The sequence below is a fragment of the Theropithecus gelada genome, chromosome 14 (genome assembly GCF_003255815.1).
Source record: "Theropithecus gelada isolate Dixy chromosome 14, Tgel_1.0, whole genome shotgun sequence".
Taxonomy (NCBI): Eukaryota; Metazoa; Chordata; class Mammalia; order Primates; family Cercopithecidae; genus Theropithecus; species Theropithecus gelada.
This window is the reverse complement of record NC_037682.1, coordinates 22,084,338-22,109,619: the sequence shown is the minus strand read 5'-3', so window position 1 is coordinate 22,109,619 and position 25,282 is coordinate 22,084,338. Positions and strand designations below refer to the sequence as shown.

The 25,282-nt window shown below is 44.3% G+C and overlaps 1 protein-coding gene across 2 annotated transcripts in view; it reads left to right on the top strand.

Annotated features, from left to right (window-relative positions):
• TTC17 (tetratricopeptide repeat domain 17) overlaps nucleotides 1-10,137 on the top strand; it is a 138,470-nt gene extending 128,333 nt beyond the window's left edge. For both annotated transcript variants that reach the window (XM_025356229.1, XM_025356227.1), the window contains 3 exons: nucleotides 5,457-5,576; nucleotides 7,251-7,394; nucleotides 8,980-10,137. In XM_025356229.1, the coding sequence (XP_025212014.1) occupies nucleotides 5,457-5,576; nucleotides 7,251-7,394; nucleotides 8,980-9,111 (396 nt within the window). In that variant the 3' untranslated portion in view covers nucleotides 9,112-10,137. The remainder of the gene's footprint in view (nucleotides 1-5,456; nucleotides 5,577-7,250; nucleotides 7,395-8,979) is intronic.
• The last annotated feature ends 15,145 nt before the right edge of the window (nucleotides 10,138-25,282 follow it).

The following is a 25,282-nucleotide window of genomic DNA, read 5'->3' as shown; positions in this document are numbered from 1 at the left end:
CCGCCTCCTCTACATTAGATTCTCATAGGGATGCAAACCCTATTGTGAACTGCACATGCGAGGGATCTAGGTTGCACACAAGTTTCTTATGAAAATCTAATGCCTGATGATCTGTCACTGTCTCCCATCACTCCCAGATGGGACCATCTAGTTGAAGGAAAACAAGCTCAGGGCTCCCACTGATTCTACATTATAGTGAGTTGTATAATTATTTCACAATGTAATAATAATAGAAATAAAGGGCACGATAAATGTAATGTACTCAAATCATCCAGAAACCACCCCCTACCCTATCCACGGAAAATTTGTCTTCCATGAAACCAGTCCCTGGTGCCAAAAAGGTTAGGGACCTCTGCTCTGACATCAGAACTGTGATATATTTAAAAAGTAATATTGAAAATTGGTGGGAAGAGAAGGGACTGTTCAAGAAATAGTACTGGGGCAATTGCTTAAGTTAATTTCAATCTTCATATCTGACACAAAAATTCAATTCCACATGAATTAAGGACTCAAGTATCAAAAACAAAATGTTAAAAATTAGAGTAAAATACAGGAGATGACCTTTCTGGCTATGGAGTAAGGAAAGTTTTCTTCTTAAAGAAGACACAAAATAACTATAAAAGAAAATGTTAATGAATTCAAGTATATTAAAGTTTAATTTGTTTAATTAAAGAGAGGCAGGCCAGAGAGAACACATGTGTAACACATTTAATCTACAAAAGATTAATATATGAAACATATAAATTGATGAAAAGTAATAAAATAGAAAAATGCATTAAAGATATTAACAGGCATTTCACAGAAGTGATCTGTGTGATGAATAAACATAAGAAACAATTCTCAATCTCACTAGTAATCAGGAAATGCAAAGTAATACCACAGGAAGATACCATTTTCCCCTCACCAATAATACCTAGGGTTAAGAAGGATATGGATCAAGAGGTCCTTTTAAACAATGCTAATGGGGCTGTAAGTTGGCATAGTGCCTTTGGGAAACAATTTGGCAATCTCTGGGGTTTTGTTTTGTTTTTTTTGTTTTTGTTTTTTTTTGTACATATGCATATCCTGTGGCCCAGAAATTCTACTCTTCAGTATCTATTCTAGACTATAAGGCCCAGAAATTCTACTCTTCAGTATCTATTCTAGACTATAACAGGAGACAAACAGGAAGCAATCTAAATGCCCATCTACAGAAAATGGATAAATACCATGTAGTGTATTCAACTTAATGAGCATTTAATTGTGTAGCAGGGAATTGAATAAATACAACATGAATGAATCTTAGAAATACAATGTTGAATAAAAAGCCCCAAGTTCGACAGGTCTACATACAGTATGCCATAGTCCCCCGCTTATGTGCGGCTTCGTTTTCCACGGTTTCAGTTATCCACAGTCGATCATGGTCCAAAAATATTAAATGGAAAATTCAAAAAAAAATAATTTATGAGTTTTTAAGTTGCCCACCATTCTGAGTAGCATGATGAAACCACCTGCTGTTGGGCTCAGTCCACACGGGATGTGAATCATCCCTTTACCTAGTGTATCCACACTGTAGATGCTCCCTGCCTCTCAGTTATCAGATTGAAAAAAACATAGTAGATATAAAACTGGATGCTATCCATGGTTTCAGGCATCCACTGTGAGTCTTGGAATGTATCCCCTTCAAGTAGGAGGAACTACTGCACCATTTTCATAAAGTGCAGGAAGAAGTAAACTAATGTATATTGTTGAATCAAGTATACATGTATGTCAGAGATAGAACTATGTTTAAAAGGTGAAATGGAATACTAAAGATAACATTTAGAATAGTGGGTGAGGATGGAATGGTGTAAGAACACATCGGTAAATACAAGTTCGTTTTTCAGTAAGGTGGTCATTTCTGGAATATTCATTATTGTATGTTTTACAGCGTGAATATGTTTTGCATAGTTATATACTTACTATTTAACTATGTTATATAATTTTATATTTAATTGGCACGGTGGCGCATTCTGATAATCCTAACACTTTGGGAGACTGAGGCAGGAGGATCACTTTAGCCCAGGAGTTCAAGACCAGCCTGGACAACATGGCAAGATCACATCTCTACAAAAAATTTAAAAATTAGCCAAGCATGGTGGTGCATGCCTGTAGTCCCAGCTGCTCAGGAGGCTGAGGTGGGAGGCTGAGATAGGAAGATCATTTGAACCCAGGAGTTCAAGGCTGCAGTGAGCTATGATCACACCACTGCACTCCAGCCTGGGGGACAGAGCAAGAGCTGCCTCAGAAAAAAGAAGAAATTATATATTATACATGTATTTAATGATTTATGTTCTTTTGTGTGTCAAATATTAGCATTAAATAAATATCTTTTTTTTTTTTTTTGGAGACAGAATCTCGCTTTGTCACCCAGGCTGGAGTGTAGTGGTGCAATCTTGGTTCACTGCAACCTCCTCTTCCCAGGTTCAAGTGATTCTCCTGCCTCAGCTTCCTGAGTAGCTGGGATTACAGGCAGCTGCCACCACGCCTGGCTAATTTTTGTGTTTTGAGTAAAGATGGGTTTTCACCACGTTGGCCAGGCTGGTTTTGAGCTCCTGACCTCAAGTGATCCGCCTGCCTCAACCTCCCAAAGTGCTGAGGTTACAGGTGTGAGCCACCACACCCGGCCTAAGATCATTTTATTTAAAATCCTTTTAGAATACCAGTCAAAAAGAGCAAGTCACTTAACAAGGAGGAACAAGTCGGGCTAGCTTCAGGTTTCTCTCAGCAGCATTCCACACCAAGAGGCAATACAGAAATGCCAATACATTATTCGAAGAAAGACTAAGCTGTGGTTTTAAATCCAACCAAGCTGTCTTTTAGCTCTGAAAGCACCAGACAGAAAGTTTTCAACATATATGAGTGTATTGGTTTGCTAGGGACACTAGAATAAAATACCACAGACAGGGTGGCTTCAACAGCAGAAATTTATTTCACAGGTCTGGAGGCTGGAAGCCTGAGATCAAAGTGCTGGCAGGGTTGGTTTCCCCTGAGACCTCTCTCTTTGGCTTGCAGTTGGCCTCATGCTGCCTCTTCACATGGTTGTCCCTCTGTGCACATAGGACCCTGGTGTGTCTCTCCTGTTCTAACTCCTTCATACAAATCCAGTCATTTAGAGTTAGGACCCCACTCTAATAGCCTTATTGTAACTTAATCACTGCATTGAAGGCCTCCAAATACAGTTACATTCTGAGGTACAGGGGATTGGGACTTAAAAATATGAAATTTGGGGGAACATAGTTCAACCCATAGCAGTGATCTCAAAGAATATTGTTCCTATGAGCCCTTCTTGAGGAAACTATTAGAAGATGAGCTTTAGCCAACCAGGAGATGATTGGGAAAAACACACAAAGGTAATGTCAGTGATCACTGATTATATTCAGCTGTAAAACCAATACTAAAACAAAGGTGAGGCATAGGGTGATAGGTCAGAAGGTAAATACTATACTCCCTGACAATGTAGAATTCTAAAATTAACAAAAATGTTATTGAAAACCGAAATCAGACAAGCAGTTGTGTCTTCTGAGTGCCTCTTCTGTAATGGCTGGGAGTCAGAGATCAACCAACAGTTGCAAATGAAATAGATTTTAAAAATCCAAAGTTAGACCTAAATTCAAAATTCAGCCTAAATTAAATACTGTAGTTTTATCTGTAGTAAAGGTAGTATCTCACTGGGGAGAGAGGTGAATTATTAATTAAATTTTGAGACAAATTAGTAGCTATCTGGAGAAAAATTAAGTTGGAGCCATATCTTTTACCTTATAGCAGATTAAATTTCAAATGGATCAAATATTTAAATGTAAAAAATGAAATTATAAAAATTCTATAGGGGAAATGGTAAAATATTTATTTCTTTTGCTTTTTTAAGAGACAGAGTCTCAGTCTGTCTCCCCCAGTCTAAAGTGCATTGAGTGGTGTGATCATAGCTCACTGTAACCTCAAACTCCTGGGCTCAAGTGATCCTCCTGCCTCAGCCTCCTGAGTAGTTGAGACTGCAGATGCACAGCATCATGCCCAGCTACATTTTTTATTTTTTGTAGAGACAGGATCTTGCTGTGGTGCCCAGGCTGATCTCCTCTTGCCTTGGCCTCCCAAGGCACTAAGATTACAGCTGTGAGTCACCAAACCTGGCCCAGTAAAATTTCTTGATATCCTTGGAATGAGATAGGGCTTCCTAACTACAACTGGAAAATCCAGAAGTCATTGAAGATCATGAAAAAAACAAATTCTGTAGCAATCAAAATCTGCATCACACAAAGTACCGTAAGTCGAAAGACAGACTTCAAACTCAGGAAACGTATCTGTAAATCATAGGCAAGGATGATCTCCCTAAAATATAAAGAACATTTTACCAACAGACAAGACAAAAGCCTCACAGAACAATTAAAATATAAAAGCAGATAGTTTACAGAAAAGACGTACAAAAGGCTAACAAATATGAAAGAATGGTCAGCTCCACTCATAAGAAGGGAAATGCAGATTAAAACCACATTTCTCACCCATCAGATTGGCAAAGGCCTAAGAGTATAGTAACAAACTCTGTGATGGGGCTATAAGGAAGTGGTGATACTTACATATTTCTGGCCGGAGATTAAATTGTTATAATCCAGCCAGGCGTTGTGGCTCATGTAATCCCAGCACTTTGGGAGGCCGAAGCATGTGGATCACCTGAGGTCGTGAGTTTGAGACCAGCCTGGCCAACATGGCGAAACCCTGTCTCTACTAAAAATACAAAAATTAGACAGGAGTGATGGTGCACACCTGTAACCCCAGCTGCTCGGGAGGCTGAGACAGAAGAATCACTTGAACCCGGGACATGAAGGTTGCAGTGAGCTGAGATCATGCCACTGCACTCCAGCCTGGGCGACAGAGAGACTCAGTCTCAGGAGAAAAAAAAAAAGAGAGAGAGAGAAAGGAAAGGAGAGGAGGGGGAGGAAGGAGAGGGAAAGAGAGGGAGAGGGGAGGGGGGAGGGGAGGGGAGGAAATTCTAGAAGGAAACGTAAGAAACTAAAAATAGCGTTTACTTGTCTACCATAGAGACAAGGATGGGAGACGGGTAGACTTCACGGTATAACTTTGTATACTTTGTGGTTTTTAAAACATGTGAATATGTTACCTATTCAGAAAGTTAAATAAAATAGAACATAGATATGAGATACAGTTCTGCTATTCAGTAGTTGAGTGAACTTAGGCAAGACAATTAACCTCTCTGAGTCATAGTTTTCTCATTTACAGAAGGGCTGTAATAGTAGTATCAAGCTCACAGGATTGTTCTAAGGGTTAATGAAGGACAGGAGGAGCAGGAAGTGCTAAGCAGAGTGCCAGCACTTAGTAAATACTCAGTTGAATGGTCGTGACTTGTGTAACTGAACTTAATCTTGGTAATAAATGAGTATGTTCTTGAAAGGACACCAGCCTTAGCTAACATTCCTTTGCAGAACCAGACGTCCTGGGTCCTCTCCAGCATGGCAGCCCTCTACTGGAGGGTGAAAGGCCAAGGAAAGAAGGCAATCGACTGCCTCCGCCAGGCTCTGCACTATGCACCACACCAGATGAAGGTGAGTGGGACTCAGAAGGTGGGAATTTCTGCCCCTTAGTCCTTTCCATTCCCCATGGTTTATTCTGCCCTTTCAACCAGCCTCTCTCATGCTCAGCCAGTGAGGACATGTTACAAGGAGAGAATGGGGCAGGAGACCTTCTGACTGGGCATGTGCCCCAGCAAGCCTGTGAACTATCCCTGCTGCGTGCCTCCCCGGCCTCAGCAGGTTGGAACGTGGGGAAGGCCTTCCAGATCACTGTAAGACGTTACTGCATTGAGTCCCCTTTCTGTTGTGTCCAGAGCCACCCAACATATAGCAAATGCACTGGCCAAAGTGGGCTGACACATAGAAGTCAATCTGAGTTTAGCTTGTCCTCGGGGGCCTGGTGACCTCTTAGACTTGTTTTGCTTATCCTCTTGGCTTGAGCTTGCTTCCAAGCACAGAGATAGAAGCGAATTTCCATTTCTTCACATGCGTTGGTCAGTCCCTGATCGTTGTCTGACTTCTCCTGTTTCCACAAAAACAAAACAAAACAAAACAAAAACCAAACCAGCTAACCCTGTGTGACACCAAACTTTTCCGGAAGACCAGTTGTTGTTATGACGGGTGAGAAAGTACGGTTTTTATCAGCACATTTGTATCCATGTGTTCTGAGTTCTGCATTAATCCAGATCTTATACTTTTTAAAGACGTGGCTGGTGTCTTCTTTGCTCATCAAGGCAGTGTATGGAATGAGGGAAGGAACACAGGATTCACTGCCAGGCATTGCTGAGTTTTAAACACAGCTCTACCTCTTACTAGCTTTGTGAATTTGGGCACCTTATTGAACTTCAATGAGCTCATCTAGGGTCATGCATTCTATGGCTGTCACAAAGATGGGTCCTTTTTTTCTGTTTCTTCTGTGTCTGCTATAGAACCCAATATGGCGTGATACAGGTAACATTGCTCAGGTAAGGCACTTAAAGGGAATGATATTTGTGATGATAACAGTATTGCAACAATATTGCTACTTGTTCCATCCATCATTTTGTACTCTCTACTGTTAGGCAATGGGGAAGGGCTAAGGCTCTACCTCTAAGAGTCAGCAAACTTCCTGAAAAGGGCAAGAGGATAAAACACTTAGACTCTGGAGGCCAGACAGCCTCTGGTGCACCTACTGAATTCTAGCATTGTAGTATGAAAGGTGCCACAGAAATACGTACAGGACTGGGAATGATTGTGTCCCAATAAAACTTTTTAAAAAATAGGCAGCAGACTAGGTTAGACCTCAGTTTGCCAACCCCTAATGATATGATGGTTCTTGCAGAAATTATTTTGACTTTCTGACAGCATGACTCCAAGTGTGGTCTGTGGACAGTACACAGACTTTTTATTAGCAGTCTGCAATGAGACAAGGAGCTTCACCAGAAGAAACCAACTACATTATTCAGCAGATTGTTTACTTCAGCTGACATTTTGTTGTGTTTGGTTTTCGAAGCAAGACTCCGCCAATGAAAGAAGGAATTGATTGATATTCTGGTACAAGCACCTTATCTATCACAGACCAGTAGCAAACAGCAGAAAAGCGCTTTGAGTGGCACTATTCTCATCCTTCACCAGGAAGCACCGACTATATTCTTTATGATCACCAAAAACAAGAATGAAAGCTCAAAACCCAGTTTTCCCTTCTCACCATTCTCCTTCTTCTCCCAGGATGTGCCCCTGATTAGCCTGGCCAACATCTTGCACAATGCCAAGCTCTGGAATGACGCCGTCATAGTGGCCACCATGGCAGTAGAGATCGCACCACACTTTGCTGTGAACCACTTCACTCTGGGCAATGTCTACGTGGCAATGGTGAGATGGGGGTGTGAGCAGAATGTACCAACTCTGCCAAACAGTAGCACCTCTTTGATTTCAAAACCTTTTTGAGTATGTCATTGCCCACCAGTCTCCTGTAAACTTGTCTAAAATTGCTAGCTCCAAAAAAAAATGTTATATTTTGTGGATAAGGGTTTGAGAGGTGTTTAAAAAAAATAATACATGAAATTCTTCTAAGTATTTGCAACTACGTAGTTCCTCAACATGGGTTGAACACCAACAGCAGAGTCAGATTTACCTACAATTTCCTGGAGACACCACCTGTTCCAGAGAACCTCTCCTGACATGCCATGTAGACACACACACATGCTCTGTTGCTTCCAGGTTGGGCTAAGGTACCTGTCATTGCACTCATGACACCCTGTGCGTGTTTTTCTTGCTGGATTTTCACCTTGTTTTATAATTTTTTGTTTAAGGATATGTCTTTCCCTCTAGCCTATGGGCTTGTTGGGGACAAGACTCCTCTTCACCTCCCTGTTCCGGTGCCTCACAGTGTTTTTGGCACATGGTAGGCGCTCACCAAGTAGTTAATGAATGATGAAATTCCACTAGTTTCATGGAATACCATTTAGAGAGAAAATGGCAAAGTCATCCAGATCCCTCATTCTGATCAGAAGCAAGAACTGATTTCAGAACTGAAAATCCCAGGGGGACCCCCTAAAAGCTGTCATAACCCAGTTTAGCATGAGAATCATGCCGTTCACTTTCATCTAAAATGTGGCATCACACATAGGGCTGTTCCCAAGATGCTCTCAGTAATGGCTTACGGAGTGAGCAGCCCTGGGCTGCCAGCTTCCTTGACTTCAGAGGCGAGAAGTATTTTGCCAGGGAGGTATTGCCGAATATGCAGATTTCCCTCTGCTTCTTAAATTGAAGAATCTGTTGTTGCCCCCAGTAAACGTGAAGTTTGCTACTATGAACGAGGACTTGTGTCTCTCATTTGGCTAGAAGTCATTGAACCAGTTGATTTGGGCTCTTCTTTAAGAGTGTAACTCTAAGTAAAAGATTAACCTTCAGTATGGCAGGGATCATTTACCAATCTTTGTTGGAGTTTTAAAGAGAATTTTTAAACTCTTCAAAATGTACGAGTCCAATTGAGATACCTGACTTAGTTTCCGTCTTTCTAGCTACATTAGAAAATTTAGGCAGATGCATAATGGGCATTTGTCAGGCATGGTTCTAGAGGTTTCTGTGAGGATTAAATGGAAGGATTTCATGAAGCACCTAGCACAGTGTCTGACACATTTCAGGCACTCAGGACTGTTAGGTCTTATTATTACCACAATTGCGACTGTTGTTGGGTTTGTAAAAGCTGCTCTACCCCTTTTCCTTTTGTTCTTGGGCTCTGCCGTAGTTTCCTTTGTGATGTTATACCTCAGGGATGAAGGCAGCTGTTTCCTCCCAGAGGAACCTCAGACTTTTCCACAGAGACTTAGATCCATTGAGCAAACGCTGCAGGGTTGTCCCTAGCACAGAGGTGCTTCTTGAGAAAAAAGAGGGCACAGTATATATTTAGCCTGGTGATGCCATCCCCTCACGTTTGTCTCCTTGACCCTCACAGGAAGAATTTGAAAAAGCACTGGTGTGGTATGAATCCACATTGAAGCTTCAGCCCGAGTTTGTCCCGGCCAAGAACCGAATCCAGACCATCCAGTGTCACTTAATGCTGAAGAAGGGACGGCGCTCTCCTTAGTGCACTTCTTCTTTCTCTCTTTCTCTTTACTCATGCTCTCAAAAAAAAGAAAAAAAAGAAAAAAGAAACCAATCATTGTCAGTATCTACTATTAATGATGTGTGTGAAAATAACTAAGACTTATAACAGGACTTTTACATATGCGGGAATTGGTTTGTTTTTCAGTTTCTCCTTTCCCCCAACCAGCCTCAGAAGAGGCACCTTCAGAAACACACATTTCTTAAAAGGAAAGTGCAGCTTCAAGATATTGTGTAAATACTGAGCCAAGACATTTCTGGAGCTGTGCTCTGTCTCCAAAAACCTCACTGCCTTTAGGGCTTTTCTCAGTGGTCCAGCTAGCCTCCTCTTTGGAGGAGGACGAAGCCGCATTGCTCATTCTCTGCTTCCTGTCGTAGCCTCTGTTGTCAGTGGAAATGCAGAAGCTCATCTGGTGCCCGTCGGTGAGAAGCAACGTTCTGCGCTCTCTCCGTTAGACCTCCATGCTGTCCCCAGTCTTGTACGTTCCATGCTGCTATGTTACAAACTCTCAGAGGTAGTTTGCAGGGGAGGAAGGGGAATATGAATTTTAAAACAAAATATTTACAACAACAAAAATTCTTAGGATCAGCTGACCTTTGTAATGTTATTTATGTTGGGGAGGGAGGGGGGCTGAGAAGGGGAAATCAGCAGTGTGCAACATCTTTCTCATTTGTACTTTAATTACCAATCACAAGGAAACCAATAAGTTGAAATCCTATATAACAGGTTTATATATATAGAATATGTATATTTGAAGCCCTCTACAGACTGAGTCTATGTTTTACTAATTCTTTGTTCACTGTGTTACCCATCTTGGAATAAGGTGTGAGTGTCAGCTCCCTCTCTCTGAGGCCTCCCAACTTCGCTCCTCAGGAGAGTAATGAGCCAAGGTTGAGTGTTTCCATACAATGCTTTTACCTTTGGTCCCAGGAGAATCAGAAACTCCAACATTTTGGAATCTTCAAGGGCACATACTGAGAAAAAAAATAAAATTGTTTATGAGCAAAATAGGTCAGTCGCGTGATTTTTCTTTAGAACCTGGCTAATTTGGGCAGCTGTGAAGCCTGACTTTAACTCTGGATCTGATCGTCCCAAGTCCTACATTGGCTTTATCTTTCTTCCAGCAGCAAGGTGAGGGGAGAAAAAAACAATCCATCATCACTAGGTTTTATACTTGATGAACTTATTAGAACAATGCATTTAATCAGGAAAGACATACAGTCAGCACATGTTCAGAGTTTAGTATATAATTGACCTTCCTGGCAAAGGAAGAATCATCTAAGCCACAAAGTCATGGCCCTCAGGTAAGCACTGATCTTAACATTCATCCAAGTAAGTTTCACAGACAGCGTTGGGGTGCATCGTGTAGGTTGGGCATGCCCCTTGGGACAGGATTCCACTGAAGACAGCAATTCTGTGGACTTTCCTAGGATGCAATCAGACACTGATCATCTCAGATAATGGCTCGTGGAACTTGGAAGGGTTTAGTTCTAGCACAGACTGTGTAATTTCTTAGAAGCAAAGTCTAATTTCTTACACCAGACATACCTGTGACTTCTCTGTTCTTTACGCAGCTGAAGTCCAACAAACCCCAGTTTTATCAGATATATTTTGAGAACAGCAAGCTCGTTTGTTACTGAATACAGTGAGCCTTTATTCTCTCAGGGATCCATCGAAATTAACTTGTATCTATATGTAGTTCCCTGCTTCCCCACCTCACTACAATTTTTTCCTGAAACCTTCAACAGTTGCTTGACTCTTTTTTTTTTTTTAAGACAGAGTTTCACTCTTGTTGCCCAGGCTGGAGTGCAATGGCACGATCTCAGCTCACTGCAACCTCTGCGTCCCAGGTTCAAGCAGTTCTCCTGCCTCAGCCTCCCAAGTAGCTGGGATTACAGGCATGTGCCACCACGCCTGGCTAATGTTTTGTGTTTTTAGTAGAAACAGGGTTTCACCATGTTGGCCAGGCTGGTTTCAGGTGATCCACCCACCTCGGCCTCCCAAAGTGCTGGGATTACAGGCGTGAGCCACCATGCCCAGCCCAGTTGCTTGACTTTTTAAAATTAACATACTATGAAATTCACTCTGGTATACAGTTCTATCATGCAACCATCACAACAATTGAGATACAAAACTTTCATCATCCCCAAAAGACTCCCCTCTTGCTGTCCCTTTGTAGTTGAACCTCCCCAACCCTTAACCCTGGGCAACCACGAGTCTGCTCTCCCACCCCATCGCTTTTCCTTTTCCATAATGTCATATAAATGGAATTCGTGTATGGCCTTTTGAGTCCGGCTTTTTTCCCTCAACATAATGAATGCACTTGGGGTTTGCCCATGTTGTGTGGATCAGTGATTCGATACTTTGTTGCTGAGTAGTGTTCCATTGTTAGCCTGTTGGAGGACACTGGGATGCTTCCAGCTTCTGGAGATTGTGAATAAAGCTGCAATAAGCATTTGCATGTGGGTTTGGCTGGGCACAGTAATCCCAGCACTTTGGGAGGCCGAGGCGGGCGGACCACTTGAGGTGAGGAGTTTGAAACCAGCCTGACCGACATAGTGAAACCCTGTCTCTTCTAAAAATACAAAAAAATTAACAGGCGTGGTGGTGGGCGCCTGTAATCCCAGCTACTCAGGAGGCTGAGGCACGAGAATCACTTGACCCCGGAAGACAGAGGTTGCAGTGAGCTGAGATCACACCACTGCACTCCAGCCTGAGGGACAGTGAGACTCTGTCTAAAAAAAAAAAAAAAAAAGCATATAGGTTTTTGTGTGCACATAGGTTTTCATTTCTATTGTGTTGATAATTCAGCAAGTATTTTTCTACTCTGGACTGTTTTGTTGTTTTTTTTTTTTCCGAGACGGAGTCTCGCTCTGTTGCCAGGCTGGAGTGCAGTGGTGCAATCTCCACCCACTGCAACCTCCGCCTCCTGGTTTCAAACAATTTTTCTGCCTCAGCCTCCCAAGCAGTGGGACTACAGGTGCACGCCACCACGCCTAGCTAAGTTTTGTATTTTTAGTAGAGATGGGGTTTCACCATGTTGGCCAGGATGGCCTCAATCTCTTAAAAGCAGGAATGGTCAGCCAACACTGAATGGAGGCAGCTTCAAGTCGGTTTTATACAGAAGGAGTACGGGGTAGGGACAGCTACAAATCTGCTTATCTGAAAGGAAGAGGAAAGAGCTTGACCTTTCTTTGAAATGATTTGGAATTGCCTCCACAGCATTGTTCCCAGCCTCGTTTCAGATGCTGCTTCAAATCAGGTGTGGTGGGAAGCTGTACTGCGGGACGGCTGACAGACCATGAATGTGTATCTCCTGCAGGGCTGGCGACGCGAGGGCCTAGTGATCATGCACCGGCAGGGAGCTGCCCTGCCCTGTGGCTGCCATCTTGGAACCGTATGGGGTTTATTCACTAGATAGGTCAAAGCTCTGACTCGCACTAGACTTAGACACTGGCACTGACTAGCTGGGAATGAAACTTGGAGCCCAACTCTCCAGCACAAGGGGTGACTGTTAGTGGCCCTTCTGTTCCACATACAGCGAGGGTCTGAGAGCTTCCAAGGTAGATTCCCCCAGAACTTTGGCGTCATGAGAACTTTGGCTCTGTAGCAACTCCTCTGTGGTAGGACTGTTCCTGCCTCAGAGAACCTCAGAATGGGTTCAACAAATCTGGGTTCAAATCTCAGTCCCGCCTCTCACTAGCAAGGAGATCTTGAACAAGTGTTTAGCTCTGAGCTGAATTTCTCACTGAAATAAAATAATCTGAGAATGATAAGAGCTACTGTTCTTCACAGAGGATAGCTGTGAGAAGGAAAGGAGATTTTTAAAATATGAAGCATTCAGCACGATGCAAACACCCAGGAAGGGGTAGCTGTTGTTATTTGCACCACGTTATAGAAACTGGATATTTTAAAGAAATTTACTTAAGTTAATTTTAAACAAGACCCAGCCATTCAACTCCACCCTGGCACATCTTCTGGTCAGGCCAGCCTCGCTGTTCTGATTTCCAAAGCTTTTGCTTAATCCATTCCCCAACAAATGTCCCCTCTTCTCTCTGGTTTCTGTCCCCCTTCTAGGCCTCTTTTACCCAAGCTTTCGTGATGACACTGATTGATCTACATCTTCTCTGATTATTATAACGGCTTCAATTCATTGAGCCAGACAGGAGGCTGTGTGTAGTCAGAAACATCTAAGATTTGTTGAGCTCGTACTATGTTCCAAGATTATTTTAAGAGCTTTACATGAAATAAAATTCATTTAAGCCTCATGTCAAACTAATGGTGTAGGTACTGTTGTTATCCTGATTGTGAGAATGGGAAACTGGAGCCCGAGATTTAAGTAACTTGTCCAAGACCACAGCTAGGAAGTGATGGGAGTCAAGGTCTGGGCCCAGGGAGTCTAATTCTAGAGGCCACGCTCCTAACCACCATGCTATACACCCATTATCTCATGGAGTCTTCACAACTACAAAATAGGTTGGCAACATTATCTCTGTTTTACAGATGAGAAAACCAAGGCTCAAAGGTAAAGTAACCAGCTCATAATCCCACAGTATGTGGTAGAGTTCAGATTCAAACCAAGCTTGGATTTGCCTAACACCAACTTGGTGTTCTTACTCCTCTACTATTCTGCCTCTATGTAGTGCTTATTTCCAGGAAGTTCTTCATTCTGAGCTGTTTCCTATTTGCTTTCAGGTGTAAATAGTCAATGCTAGTGGTTAACAAGCAATGCAACTGATATGTTCCTCTGCTTCCTGCTTTTGGCATTCTGAGGGCTTTCCACCCACATCTCACAATCTTTTAGGGAACCAATCTTAGGGAAGTGAAGTATCTTGCTTTCTCTGCCATAGAACTTGAAGAAGAAAAAAGCTCTCTCCATCCTTCTGCCTCAGGCTCACTGCTCTCAGTCTGGCTGGTAGAGGAAAGTGCCTTGCTGCCCATGAACCTCACAAGGCCTATTCTGCCCTTCACTGCCCAACAGCTTTGCACCACTTGCTGGGAGAAGACGTGACCACTGTGGTGTGGCCAGCTTCAGGGGATCCACCCTGCCGTCATGGTTGAGCCAGCAGCAGGGGGGACTGGCTTCTAAATTCAGCTTTTGTGGTTATTCTAATGCTCAGACAGGCATCCCTAGATCAAATCTCATGTTTCCCCTTTCTGTGAAGATGTAAACAGGCAATTCCAGCTCTTTCTACAAACAGATTTAGTTCAACATGTACTGATGTCCAACACTGGATGAGACATTGGACATGGTCTCTGCCCTCAAAGAGTCACAATCTAGTTGGAGAGACAAGATAGAGAATTCGAGGACACAAAGTCCACTCCAGCAGAAGCCTGAATATTGAAGACCCAGAAACTGAATTCTCTGATGAATACACAGGGTCCTCTGAGACAGTCAGCCTTGCCTAGGTGCATAAACCATCTCGGTTTCGACACTCCAAGCAGAGTCCTCCACGGCTCGGCCACTGCCTGCCTTTCCATGCTTGTCTTCTGCCACTCATTTATTCATTCAATGAACATGTATGGAAGAAACTACTATGTGCCAGGCACTGAGTTGGTCACTGCAGGTAGTTCAATATGGTGCAAGAATAGAGGGTGGGTGGGACAGGTGCTAAGAAATGAAGCTAGGGCCAGATCACGAAAGACATCATACACACGGCTGAGGAGTTTGGGCTTTGTCCTCAGTGAAATGGAGAGCCATTCCCCAGATTGCACTTCAGGCTACAATTTAGGATTTCCCACATGTATCAGAATTCTAAATTCCCATGCCTGTGATCATGCTATTCCCATTACCCGGAATGCCAAATCCTTGCAATCTTCCCCCCTTTTTTTTTTTCACTTATTTAGGTCTACTGGTTTTCTGAGGCATTGTTCTCAAGATGCCATGCTTCTAAGGCACCTGCCATAATCCCCGTGGTGACACTCATCACATGGTATTGAAATGAGCTATGTATCTGGTCCCCAATCAGATGCTTAGCTCCATGTCTAATCAATGTCTATGTCCCTTACTTTTACAACATAAAAACCTGGCACAATGAAATTGCTTAATTAAAAAAAAAAAAAACAGTTATTTGACTATTGAATTGATGGTTAACTGACCCAACAATACCCTAGAGAAACTACAGCAACATTGAAGACAAGAGATTGGAAATAGGAGCTATTGAAACCGAGAGGGAAGATGAAATCAGGGAGAACTCCAGCAGATATGGAGAGAAGCTGCTTCGCTTAATCTACAGAGGTACTGCCTGTTCCCTCAGCCCATCCCCGAGCCACCAACTGCTACTGACCCATGTAAAGTATTTTGAACAGGGACAGGCACACACTAGGCAGTCAATAAATGTTAGCTCTTCTTATTAGCAGAGGACTTCAATCCTGCCAGTGACTCCTTAATTCTAGAAATAAATTACCTTTTCCTTTCTGCTAAGAATGTTGTTCCAGGCTAGACAGAGTGGCTCATGCCTGTAATCCCAACACTGTGGGGGGCTGAGGTGGGAGGATAGCTTGAGACCAGGAGCTCAAGATCATCCTTGGTGACACAGCAGGACCCTGTCTGTTAGAAAAGAACAAGAAAAAGAAAAAGCCAAATGTGGTGGCACACACTTGTAATCCTACCTGCTCAGGAGGCTGAGATGGTTGAATTGCTTGAGCCCAGGAATTCAAGGTTACATTAAGTTTTGATTATGCCACAAAACTCCAACCTTGGATTGGGACCTTGTCTCAAAACAAAAACAAAAACTAATGGATTTTGTTCCATTTCTGGATTCGGACTCAAAAGCTTCACTGGTTAGGACAGTGACCCCTAGCTTTTAAGAAGGGGGGCTTTCACCCAAAGACAGCACTAAATACGAACACCTATGTCCTAAAAATTGAGGAAATTTTTATCTTCCTGTTTTTCAGTTTGATGGATTTCTTCCATTCTGTCTTCTGATTCATTGGCTTTCTCTTCAGCTGTGTCTAGCCTGCTGTCCAACTCATCCATTGAGATTTTTACTTCAGTAATGACATTTTTCACTTGCATGATTTCTATCTGGTTCTTTTTCATCATATCTATCTGCTCATGTTTCATAATCTTTTTGTGTGTGTTATGGATGCTACTCTTTTAACTACTTGAACACTTTCAGCATACTTACTTTTCAAATTAGTCTATTTTTTTTGTTCATTAGGAATAAGTTCTCCTGTTTGTTGGATATTTGGACTGTCTAACCCTATAGCCTTGTAACCCTCTGAGTTCTCAGTCTTTGGATCACTACTCTAAAAACTGCAATTACTTTTGCACCAGCCTAATATATTCTCTCAAGTTCTTAGTGATATCATACTCTCATACTGTCTCCATGCTTGTGACCTTCCAATTTATATGTCCAGCATAGATGTCCTCCATCAGCTCTAAATTCATTTCATTTATCCAACTTTCTACCAGTATCCTCACATGAACTGTATAAAACAGAATTCCGTATCTTCTCACAAAATTATTATCTAACTTTGGTCTTCCCATATGAGTTAATAGCAATTCCCTCCATCTAGTTATTCAAGTCAAAAAAAAAAAAGAAAAAGAAAAAAAAAATCCTAGGCCAGGCGCTGTGGGTCACGCCTGTAATCCCAGCACTTTGGGAGACCAAGGCAGGCAGATCACTTGAGGTCAGGAGTTTGAGAATAGCCTGGCCAACATAGTGAAACCCTATCTCTACTAAAAAAAAAAAAAAAAAAAAAGTACAAAAATTAGCCAGGCATGGTGGCACATGCCTGTAGTCCAACCTACTCAGGAGGCTAAGGCAGGAGAATCTCTTGAACCTGGGAGACAGAGGTTGCAGTGAGCTGAGATAATGCAACCACACTCCAGCCTGGGCGACAGAGCGAGACTGTCTCAAAAAAAAAAAAAAAAAAAAACCCAGAGTAACTATTGACTCCTATTAAAACATGAGTCAGATCATGTCATTCCTCTGCTTAAAACTATTGGCTTGCAATAACATATAAAACCCTAAAAAATAAAAAAATTTCACAATGTGGCTCACCTCTCTAGCTTCATCTCTTTTAATCTCCCTCTTGTTCACTCCTCCAGTCGCACTGACCTCCTGGCTGTGTTTTGAAACTTCCAGTCATGCTTCTGCCTCAGGTCATCTTCATTTGCCATTCCTTTAGCTTGAAATACTCTTTCCCCAGACACCCACTTTGCTCACCTTCTCACCACCTTCTCTGTGAGGTTTCCCTAATCATGATATTTTAAATTGTGACATCCTCCTCCACAATTTCCTAATCCCCTTTTGTGCTTGACTTCTCTTCGTAGCTCTTATCATTATCAAGTCTGCTCTGTACGTGACTTATATATTGTCTGCCACCTCCAACTGGAACATAAGTTATAAGAATGCAAGATTTGGACCTGTTTTGTACCCTGATATATCCCTAGCCCCAGGTACATAGTAGGTGTCCAGAAAAAAACTGCTGAATGAATGAATGAATCCATATATGAGTAGTGCTGAACTTCCTCATATATTTTACTATTTTTTTTGTCCTTATTCAGCAGCAGTTAATGCTTGAAGTATTTTCATACATTATGTGGGGTCAAGGACACTTCCTAACAGAGAAGTTTCTGAGGTTGTCTTTGCTGCATCCCCTACGAAGTCGAACTTTTTTTTTTTTTTTTTTTTTTTTTTGAGACAAAGTCTCACTCCTTCGTCCAGGCTAGAGTGCAGTGGCACTATCTCAGCTCACTGCAATCGCCGCCTCTCAGGTTCAAGCGACTCTCCTGCCTCAGCCTCCCAAGTAGAGTAGCTGGGACTACAGGCGTGCACCACCATGCCCGGCTAATATTTTTGTTTTGTTCTGTTTAGTAGAGATAGGGTTTCACCATGTTGGCCAGGCTGGTCTCAAACTCCTGACCTCAGGTGATCCGCCTGCCTTGGCCTCCCAAAGTGCTGGGATTACAGACGTGAGACACCGCACCCAGCCAAACATGTTTTTATGTTAGTTTCTAAGCTTGGGGTTTCTACACAGCATGGAGAACATGAATTAGGACTCCATTTTCCCACAGGTGGGAGGCTCAGCGTCCTAATAAAGCCTCTGGTGGAAAGGGGCTTTCTGGTCTGTGACTTGCCTTTGGTGCCTGGCCACACCTAGAGCCTAGTTCCATCTCTCAGTTGTCCATGAGGCTTAATTTCTGTCCTTCCATGGCCATGAGTTAGGCCTAGAGTCTGGAGTTAGGCCATGCCCTCCAATCCCAAAATTTCTGTAGAGGCCTATTGCAGAAAGCCTAGCATCTCTGAAAATGTCTAGCTCCTTTGGGAAATTGCCTTTTATTATTTAAAAATGGGCCCTGTATTAGTGAGAGTTCTCCAGAGAAGCAGAACCAATAGGGTGTGTGTGTGTGTGTGTGTGTGTGTGTGTGTGTATCATTATAATACATATATGTCTATATAAACATACATGATTTATTGTAAGGAATTGGCTCATACAATTATGGAGGTTTAGAAGTCCCAGGATCTACTGTCTGCAAGCTGGAGACCCGGGAAAAATAGTGGTGTCTTTCGAAGGCCTGAGAGTCAGGAGGCTGATAGTAGAGATTAAACTCCATGTCTGGGCTGGGTGTGGTGGTTCACACCTGTAATCCTGGCACTTTGGGAGGCCAAGGCAGGTGGATCACGTGGTCAGGAGTTTCAGACCAGCCTGACCGACATGGTGAAACCCCGTCTCTGCTAAAAATATAAAAATTAGCCTGGCGTGGTGGTGGGCGCCTGTAATCCCAGCTACTCGGGAGGCTGAGGCAGGAGAATCGCTTGAACCCAGGAGTTGGAGGTTGCAGTGAGCCAAGACTGGGCCACTGCACTCTAGCCTGGGCAACAGAGCGAGACTCCATCTAAAAAAAAAAAAAAGTCCAAGTCTGAAAGCCTGAGAATCAGGAGTGAAGAGGGCAGAGGAAGATCAGTGTTTCAGATCAAGCCATCGGCTAAGAGAACCTTCCTCCTCCTTTCTGTTCTCCGCAGGCCCTCAGTGGATGAGATGACGCCTACTCTCATGAGGAGGGCCACTTGCTTTACACAGTGTACTGACTCAAAGCCAATATCCCCCAGAAACATCCTCATAGGCACACCCAGAAATAATGTCAAACCAGATATCTGGGCACCTCATGCCCCAGTCAAGTTGACACATCAAATTAACCATCAGAGACACAAACCCCTGTTGAAATGAAAGGCCCTTACCACAAGCTAACTTCATACAAATGGCTACCGGGAGCCCGGGGGTTCCCCACTAAGCCCTCTCCAAGAGTTTTGAGAATGTGTCGCGAGTTGTGCTCCCCACTCATCCTCTATACAGCCAGATGCTGTAGAGAGGGGTTTCCACAGAGCATGGGCAGTGAGGATGAGGGGGCTCGGCTGCTGCCAGGCACCAGCCATCTCTAGCTCAGGGACGAGGGATCAATACACCTTCTGCACATTGCTCTCCAAATCCTGCAGGTGGCAGCTGGACACAAGGCTAAGGCTCTGAGGACCAAACTCAGCCACTAAGGGGAGGACCCTGTGGCATTCCAGGTGATGTGTTTTTGGGCACCGTAATGCCCAGTCACGGGAGCTCATAATTGCTCTAGTGGCAGAGGACAGAGAAGCGAAAGGAGAGATGGATGGAGCCTCTAGCCCTGCCCTGTACAGTACAGTAACCGTATCTGCCCCTAACCACATCTACCTATGGGCATTTACACTTAAATTCATTAACATTGAATAAAATGTAAAATTCATTTCCTCACTTGCACTTGCTACATTTCAAGCACTTAGCAGCCACAGTGGCTCCTGTTTTAGCCAGTGCAGATATGAAACATTTCCATCATCAGAAAGTCCCATGGGATAGCGTGACTCTGAACCATGAGCTCCACCACCCAGACTCATCCGTGGAACATGCCCATCCAGGAGGCCGCAAAGAAGACCGCTCATCGCCGCTGTTTTGAGAACTAATTACTGCCCCCCGAGGCTTCTCCTTCCAGCCTCAGGGCTTTGGAATGTGCTAACAGCTCGGCCCAGCACGCCCTTTCCTTCAGATCTACTTATCAAACAGGGAGAGCCGTGCCAGAGCGAGCGGTGCCTGCCCACATCCCTCCGCATCCACGTCTACGAGCCCAAGACTGCAGGCCATGCAGACAGGGACTGAGGGCTTGGTTCTGGTTGTGCAAATGGCCTTTGCACAGGTGGGCAGTACTGGAGAGTTGGTGCCCCCAGAAGCACCCCTTAGTCACCAACAGATGGGTGTTGGTGGTGTTAAAGCAAAAACTTTGGCCAAATTACATTTAAAGGAGTTTAATGGAGCAATGAACGATTCGCGAATCAGGTGGGCCCCAGAATCACAGCAGATTCAGAGAGACTCCAGCGATGCCTCATGGTCAGAACAAATTTATAGACAAAAAAAAAAAAAAAAAGGAAGTGATGTGCAGAAATCAGAAGTGAGGTACAGAAACAGGTGGATTGGTTACAGAGTTTGCCTTATCTGAACACAGTTTGAACACTCACCAGTCCATGAGTGGTTGAAGTATGGCTGCTGGGATTGGCCGAGACTCAACTATTGTTACAGGTGCATACTCCTAAATTAGGATTTCAATCTTGTCTGCCTATTAAGCTATGTTACAGTTCATCCACAAGGACTCAGAAACAGAAGTAAGGAGTCCTTCTCAGGCCATAGTTAGTTTGCTTTAACAGTGGATATGTACCCCCTTGAGGAAGATCACTCTGAAGTGTGTTCTTTATCTTCTCCCAGAGCGCCCCCCTACCCGCCCCAACCAGAGATTGAGCTTCTGTTAGTCCCCGGGGGCAGCTGGCCTGATAAGACATCTTTCACTGGCTTTCTCCACTTCCCCCACTGGTGTCTCTTCAGGTCACCTCCCAAATAAATGGCCTGCACTTGAATTCCTAGTCTTCTTACGGGGTAATTCGAGCTAAGACAAGGGCCTGCTGTGTGCCAGACACAGTGGTAAGCATTTAAAAAAAAAAAAAAAAAGAAGAAGAGATTTAAAAAGAACTAATGGGCCTGGTGCAGTGGCTCACGCCTGTAATCCTAGCATTTTGAGAGGCCGAGGCGGCTGGATCGCAAGGTCAGGAGTTCAAGACCAGCCTGGCCAATATGGTGAAACCCTGTCTCTACTAAAAATACAAAAATTAGCCGGGCTTGGTGGCACGCGCCTGTAATCCCAGCTACTTGGGAGGCTGAGGCAGGAGAATTGCTTGAACCCAGGAGGCGGAAGTTGCAGTGAGCTGAGATAGCGCCACTGTACTCTAGCCTGGGCGACAGAGCAAGACTCTGTCAAAAAAAAAAAAAAAAGAATTAATAGACTCAGTTCCTCCCTCATGCCTCATGAGTTTGCAGTGAAATGCACAAAGCAGGCAGGAAGAGATGCAATCCGGAGGCTGTGGGGTAAGCAGCTCTGCCCCAGGAAATACCCCAGCATAGCCTAGGAAGGGGAGAGGGTTAAGAACAGTTTCTAGGACTGGGTGCAGTGGTTCACACCTGTAATCCCAGCACTTTGGGAACCCAAGGCGGGTGGATCACTTGAAGTCAGGAGTTCAAGACCAGCCTGGTCAACATGGTGAAACCCTGTCTCTACTAAAAAAATAATAACAACAATAATAATAATAATACAAAAAATAGCCAGGCGTGGTGATAAGTAGTCCCAGCTACTCAGGTGACTGAGGCAGGAGAATCACTTGAACTCGGGAGGCAGACATCGCAGTGAGCCAAGATCGCACCACTGCACTCCAGCCTGGGCCACAGAGCCAGACTCCATCTCGGGAAAGAAAAAAAAAAAAAAAAAGAACAGTTTCTAGGAGGGGGACAGTGAAGCCAGTGTTGATGATTGAGGGAGGAATAGGAGCTCTGGACAGAAGCACTCCTAAGGAAAATGAATAGGGAGCCGCTGACATCATTCAGCCTGGGTATAACATGATTGGACAGCTACTTCACAAACACCGTCCTGGCAGTGATGCAGAGAAGGGACCACGGGGGGCAAGGATGAAAGCTCGGTGTTCACCAAGGAGACTGGTGCAGGACTGCTGATAAGGAGAGAGATAAAGCACAACTAGGTAAGGCCCAGGCACTGGGGCTGGGCAGAAGATGAAAGATGAGAGGAGGGTTGCTGCAGGACAGTTGCCGGGACCTGATGATCACTGAGCCACAGAGGCTGAGAGAGGCAAGGCTTCAAGTGGATTCCCAGGTTTCTGACTTCAGAAGCAGGGTAGATGGTGCTGCCATTCCCTGCAACATAAAACACAGGAGGAGGAGTGGGTGTGAGGGAAAGATGATGGCTTTAAGTCTGGACATGGTTTTGAGGTGCCTGTAGGCCAACGGTTCTCAAACTGTGGTCCCCAGACCAACAGCATCAGCATCACCGGGAACTTGTTAGAAATGCACATTCTCAGGCCCTGCCGAATCAGGAGCTCTGTGGGTGGGCCCAGCAATCTGGGTTTTAATGAACTGTCTAGCCCTCCAGTTAGAGGCATCCTGCCAAATGCTTAGCAACAGGCCCTCCAGGGACAGGGAGAAGCCCTGATGGGTGGTGTTTTCCGGTTCCTGGGGTGCCAATCCCATCATGACTGATTTCAAGCTACTCCTGACATCACTAAACGTGCATCACTAAACGGGGAATTGGGAAGACGTGCACACACTGTCTCCTGCAGCAGCAGCATGAACGGCCTCCAGGTGATTGCGATGCACACCTGTGCCACAACCACTGCTCTAGGCCAGTTGCACGAATGTATCTGGGGGGCAGGAAGACGTATGGGTCTAAAGCTCAAGAGAGAACTGGGAGGCAGAAAAGGTTTTGGAGATGTCAGTGTATATACAACCACCTACCAGAAAAACACGGAGTGTGCCAAAATGAATAAGACTCAGTCCCTGCCCCCAAGGAGCATGCAGTCACATGGGGAGAAAGACAGGCAAACAGTCACAGCAGAGGGAATGGTGACTGTACCCAGGAAGAACGGTGGGGGCACAAAGGAGGGGGTGGTCCCCTCAACCTGGGAAGGTCAGAGAAGCTTCTTGGAGGAAACGGCAGGAGCTGGGTCTTTAAACACAGGAAGGGGAGGGGATTAGGCAGGTCGGGAAGTGGGAGCCCAGCGTCCCAGGTAAAGGAAAGGCAGAGTGGAGGGAAGAACAAGGTGTCTGCAGGGGCCTGTTGGGGAGAACTGATGGATGGAGAATGAGGCCCAGTGGTGCAAGTGAGGCCCAGGAAGCCAGGAGAGAAGGGTCCTGGGTTCGGAGCTGATGAATCTGAACTTTATTTTAGAACATATGAGGAATCATTTAAAAATGTGGAGCGGTGGAGGGTTATAATCATGTTGGAAGATTCTAAAGGTTCTAATGCCCTCTCCTGGATCATTGCATCTTATTGGCACTGTCATTTCCTGTTTCTCACACGTGTGGTGCAATCTCCCAACCCCTGCTGTTAGATCCACAATTCCACAATTCCCCTTCCTGGACCTGTCCCACCTTGGCTCTCCTCTGGGTTACTTCTTATCCTTTGAGGCTCAGCCAAGGATCACCTCCTCCAAGGGGCCCTCCCTGGCTATGACCTGAATTGAAATAGGCTTCCTCCGTTCTGCCTGTCACAGCAGCCCGTCCATCTCCTTGCTATAGGCAGCACTAGCCCCTAGCGATAATGATCTTAATTGTTTCTGTGGCGAAGGTAAAAAGTCATTATGTTTCAGTTCCCATAACTGAACTGTAACTGAATTCAACTTTGTTCTCCAGGCCCTCTTCTGACTCTTTCCTAGGCCAGGATACTGGGTTCAATTTAATAGGAGTCTTTTCAGCTCAAGTTAAATATTATCTCATTCACTGTTCAGTTCAGACTGTGGTCGCTTTAAGAAAAATAGTCAGTTCTTCAGGATTTTCTTCTCCATTCTGCCGTTCTTGACTTTCTTTTCAACTGGCATCTGGACCCAAGGGCAAAGCACACACATTTGAGTGATTGGGAGTGGAACTGGAGAGGAAGAAGGGGCCGGAGGGGAGTTTCTCAACGCCACCCTTCAGTCTTCGCTGGCCTCATCTACAGCGAGGTGGGTCTGACTGCGCCGGGAAGATCACTGCTGCTGCTGCTGCTGACAACAGTGCACTTTGCCACTGCCTTTGGCAAAGAGGCCTTTGTCCAGACTCCTGGCCTCTTCCTTCTCCCTGAAGTGCTTTCTCTTTCCTCCTCCTGTCTGGAAGGATCCCCCAAATAGCACATCTTCCTTTCGCAATGAACTTCTTGGTTCTGGGCAGTGTCTCTCTCTCCTTCCCTGCGATGTCGTCTTCATGGTTCAGCCTTAATGGTGGAATACTGCAGAAGGAAAGAGGGTGGGGAGAGGCAAATTATTGAGAAGGAAGACACATCAGAATTTTGTTTTGTTTTGTTTTGTTTTGCTTTTTTTGAGACGAAGTCTCACTCTGTCGCCTAGGCTGGAGTGCAGTGGCGAGATCTCGACTCACTGCAACCTCTGCCTCCCGGGTTCAAGTGATTCTCCAGCCTCAGCTTCCCGAGTAGCTGGGATTACGGGCACACGCCACTGTGCCTGGCAAATTTTTGTATTTCTAGTAGAGATAGGGTTTCACCATGTTGGCCAGGCTGGTCTCAAACTCCTGACCTCAGGTGATCTGCCCAACACGGCCTCCCGAAGTGCTGGGATTACAGGTGTGAGCCACTGCGCCTGGCCCATCAGAAATACTTCAAAATCATTTTCTTGGCTGCATTTATCTGCTAATTGTCTGTCTGCATCACTAGAACAGAAACTTCCTGAGGGCTGGGGCCTATCTTATTTGCAATCCCATCTTCCTCACCTAGTAGAGTGCCTGGTGCTCTGTAAATGTAGCCAGATAAATAAGTGAAGATGTGAAATCATTACATTTGTCTTTGAGAGTGGCTAACTGATGCTTTTTCTTTTCCTTTTTTTTTTTTTTTAAAAAGGTTGAGCTTGGAGATGTGGAGATAAGAGCCTGGACTAAGGTTGTAAACTAAGGTGGTAATGACAATGAGATGGAGGTTTATTAAGAAGAACGGAGGTATAGACAGCAAAATAAATAAATAAAAAGAAAAAAAATGGACACAATCAGACTTCATCAAAATTTAAAACTTTCATGCATCAAAGGACACTACCAGGAGAGTAAAAAGACAATACACAAAATGGGAGAAAATATTTGCAAATCACGC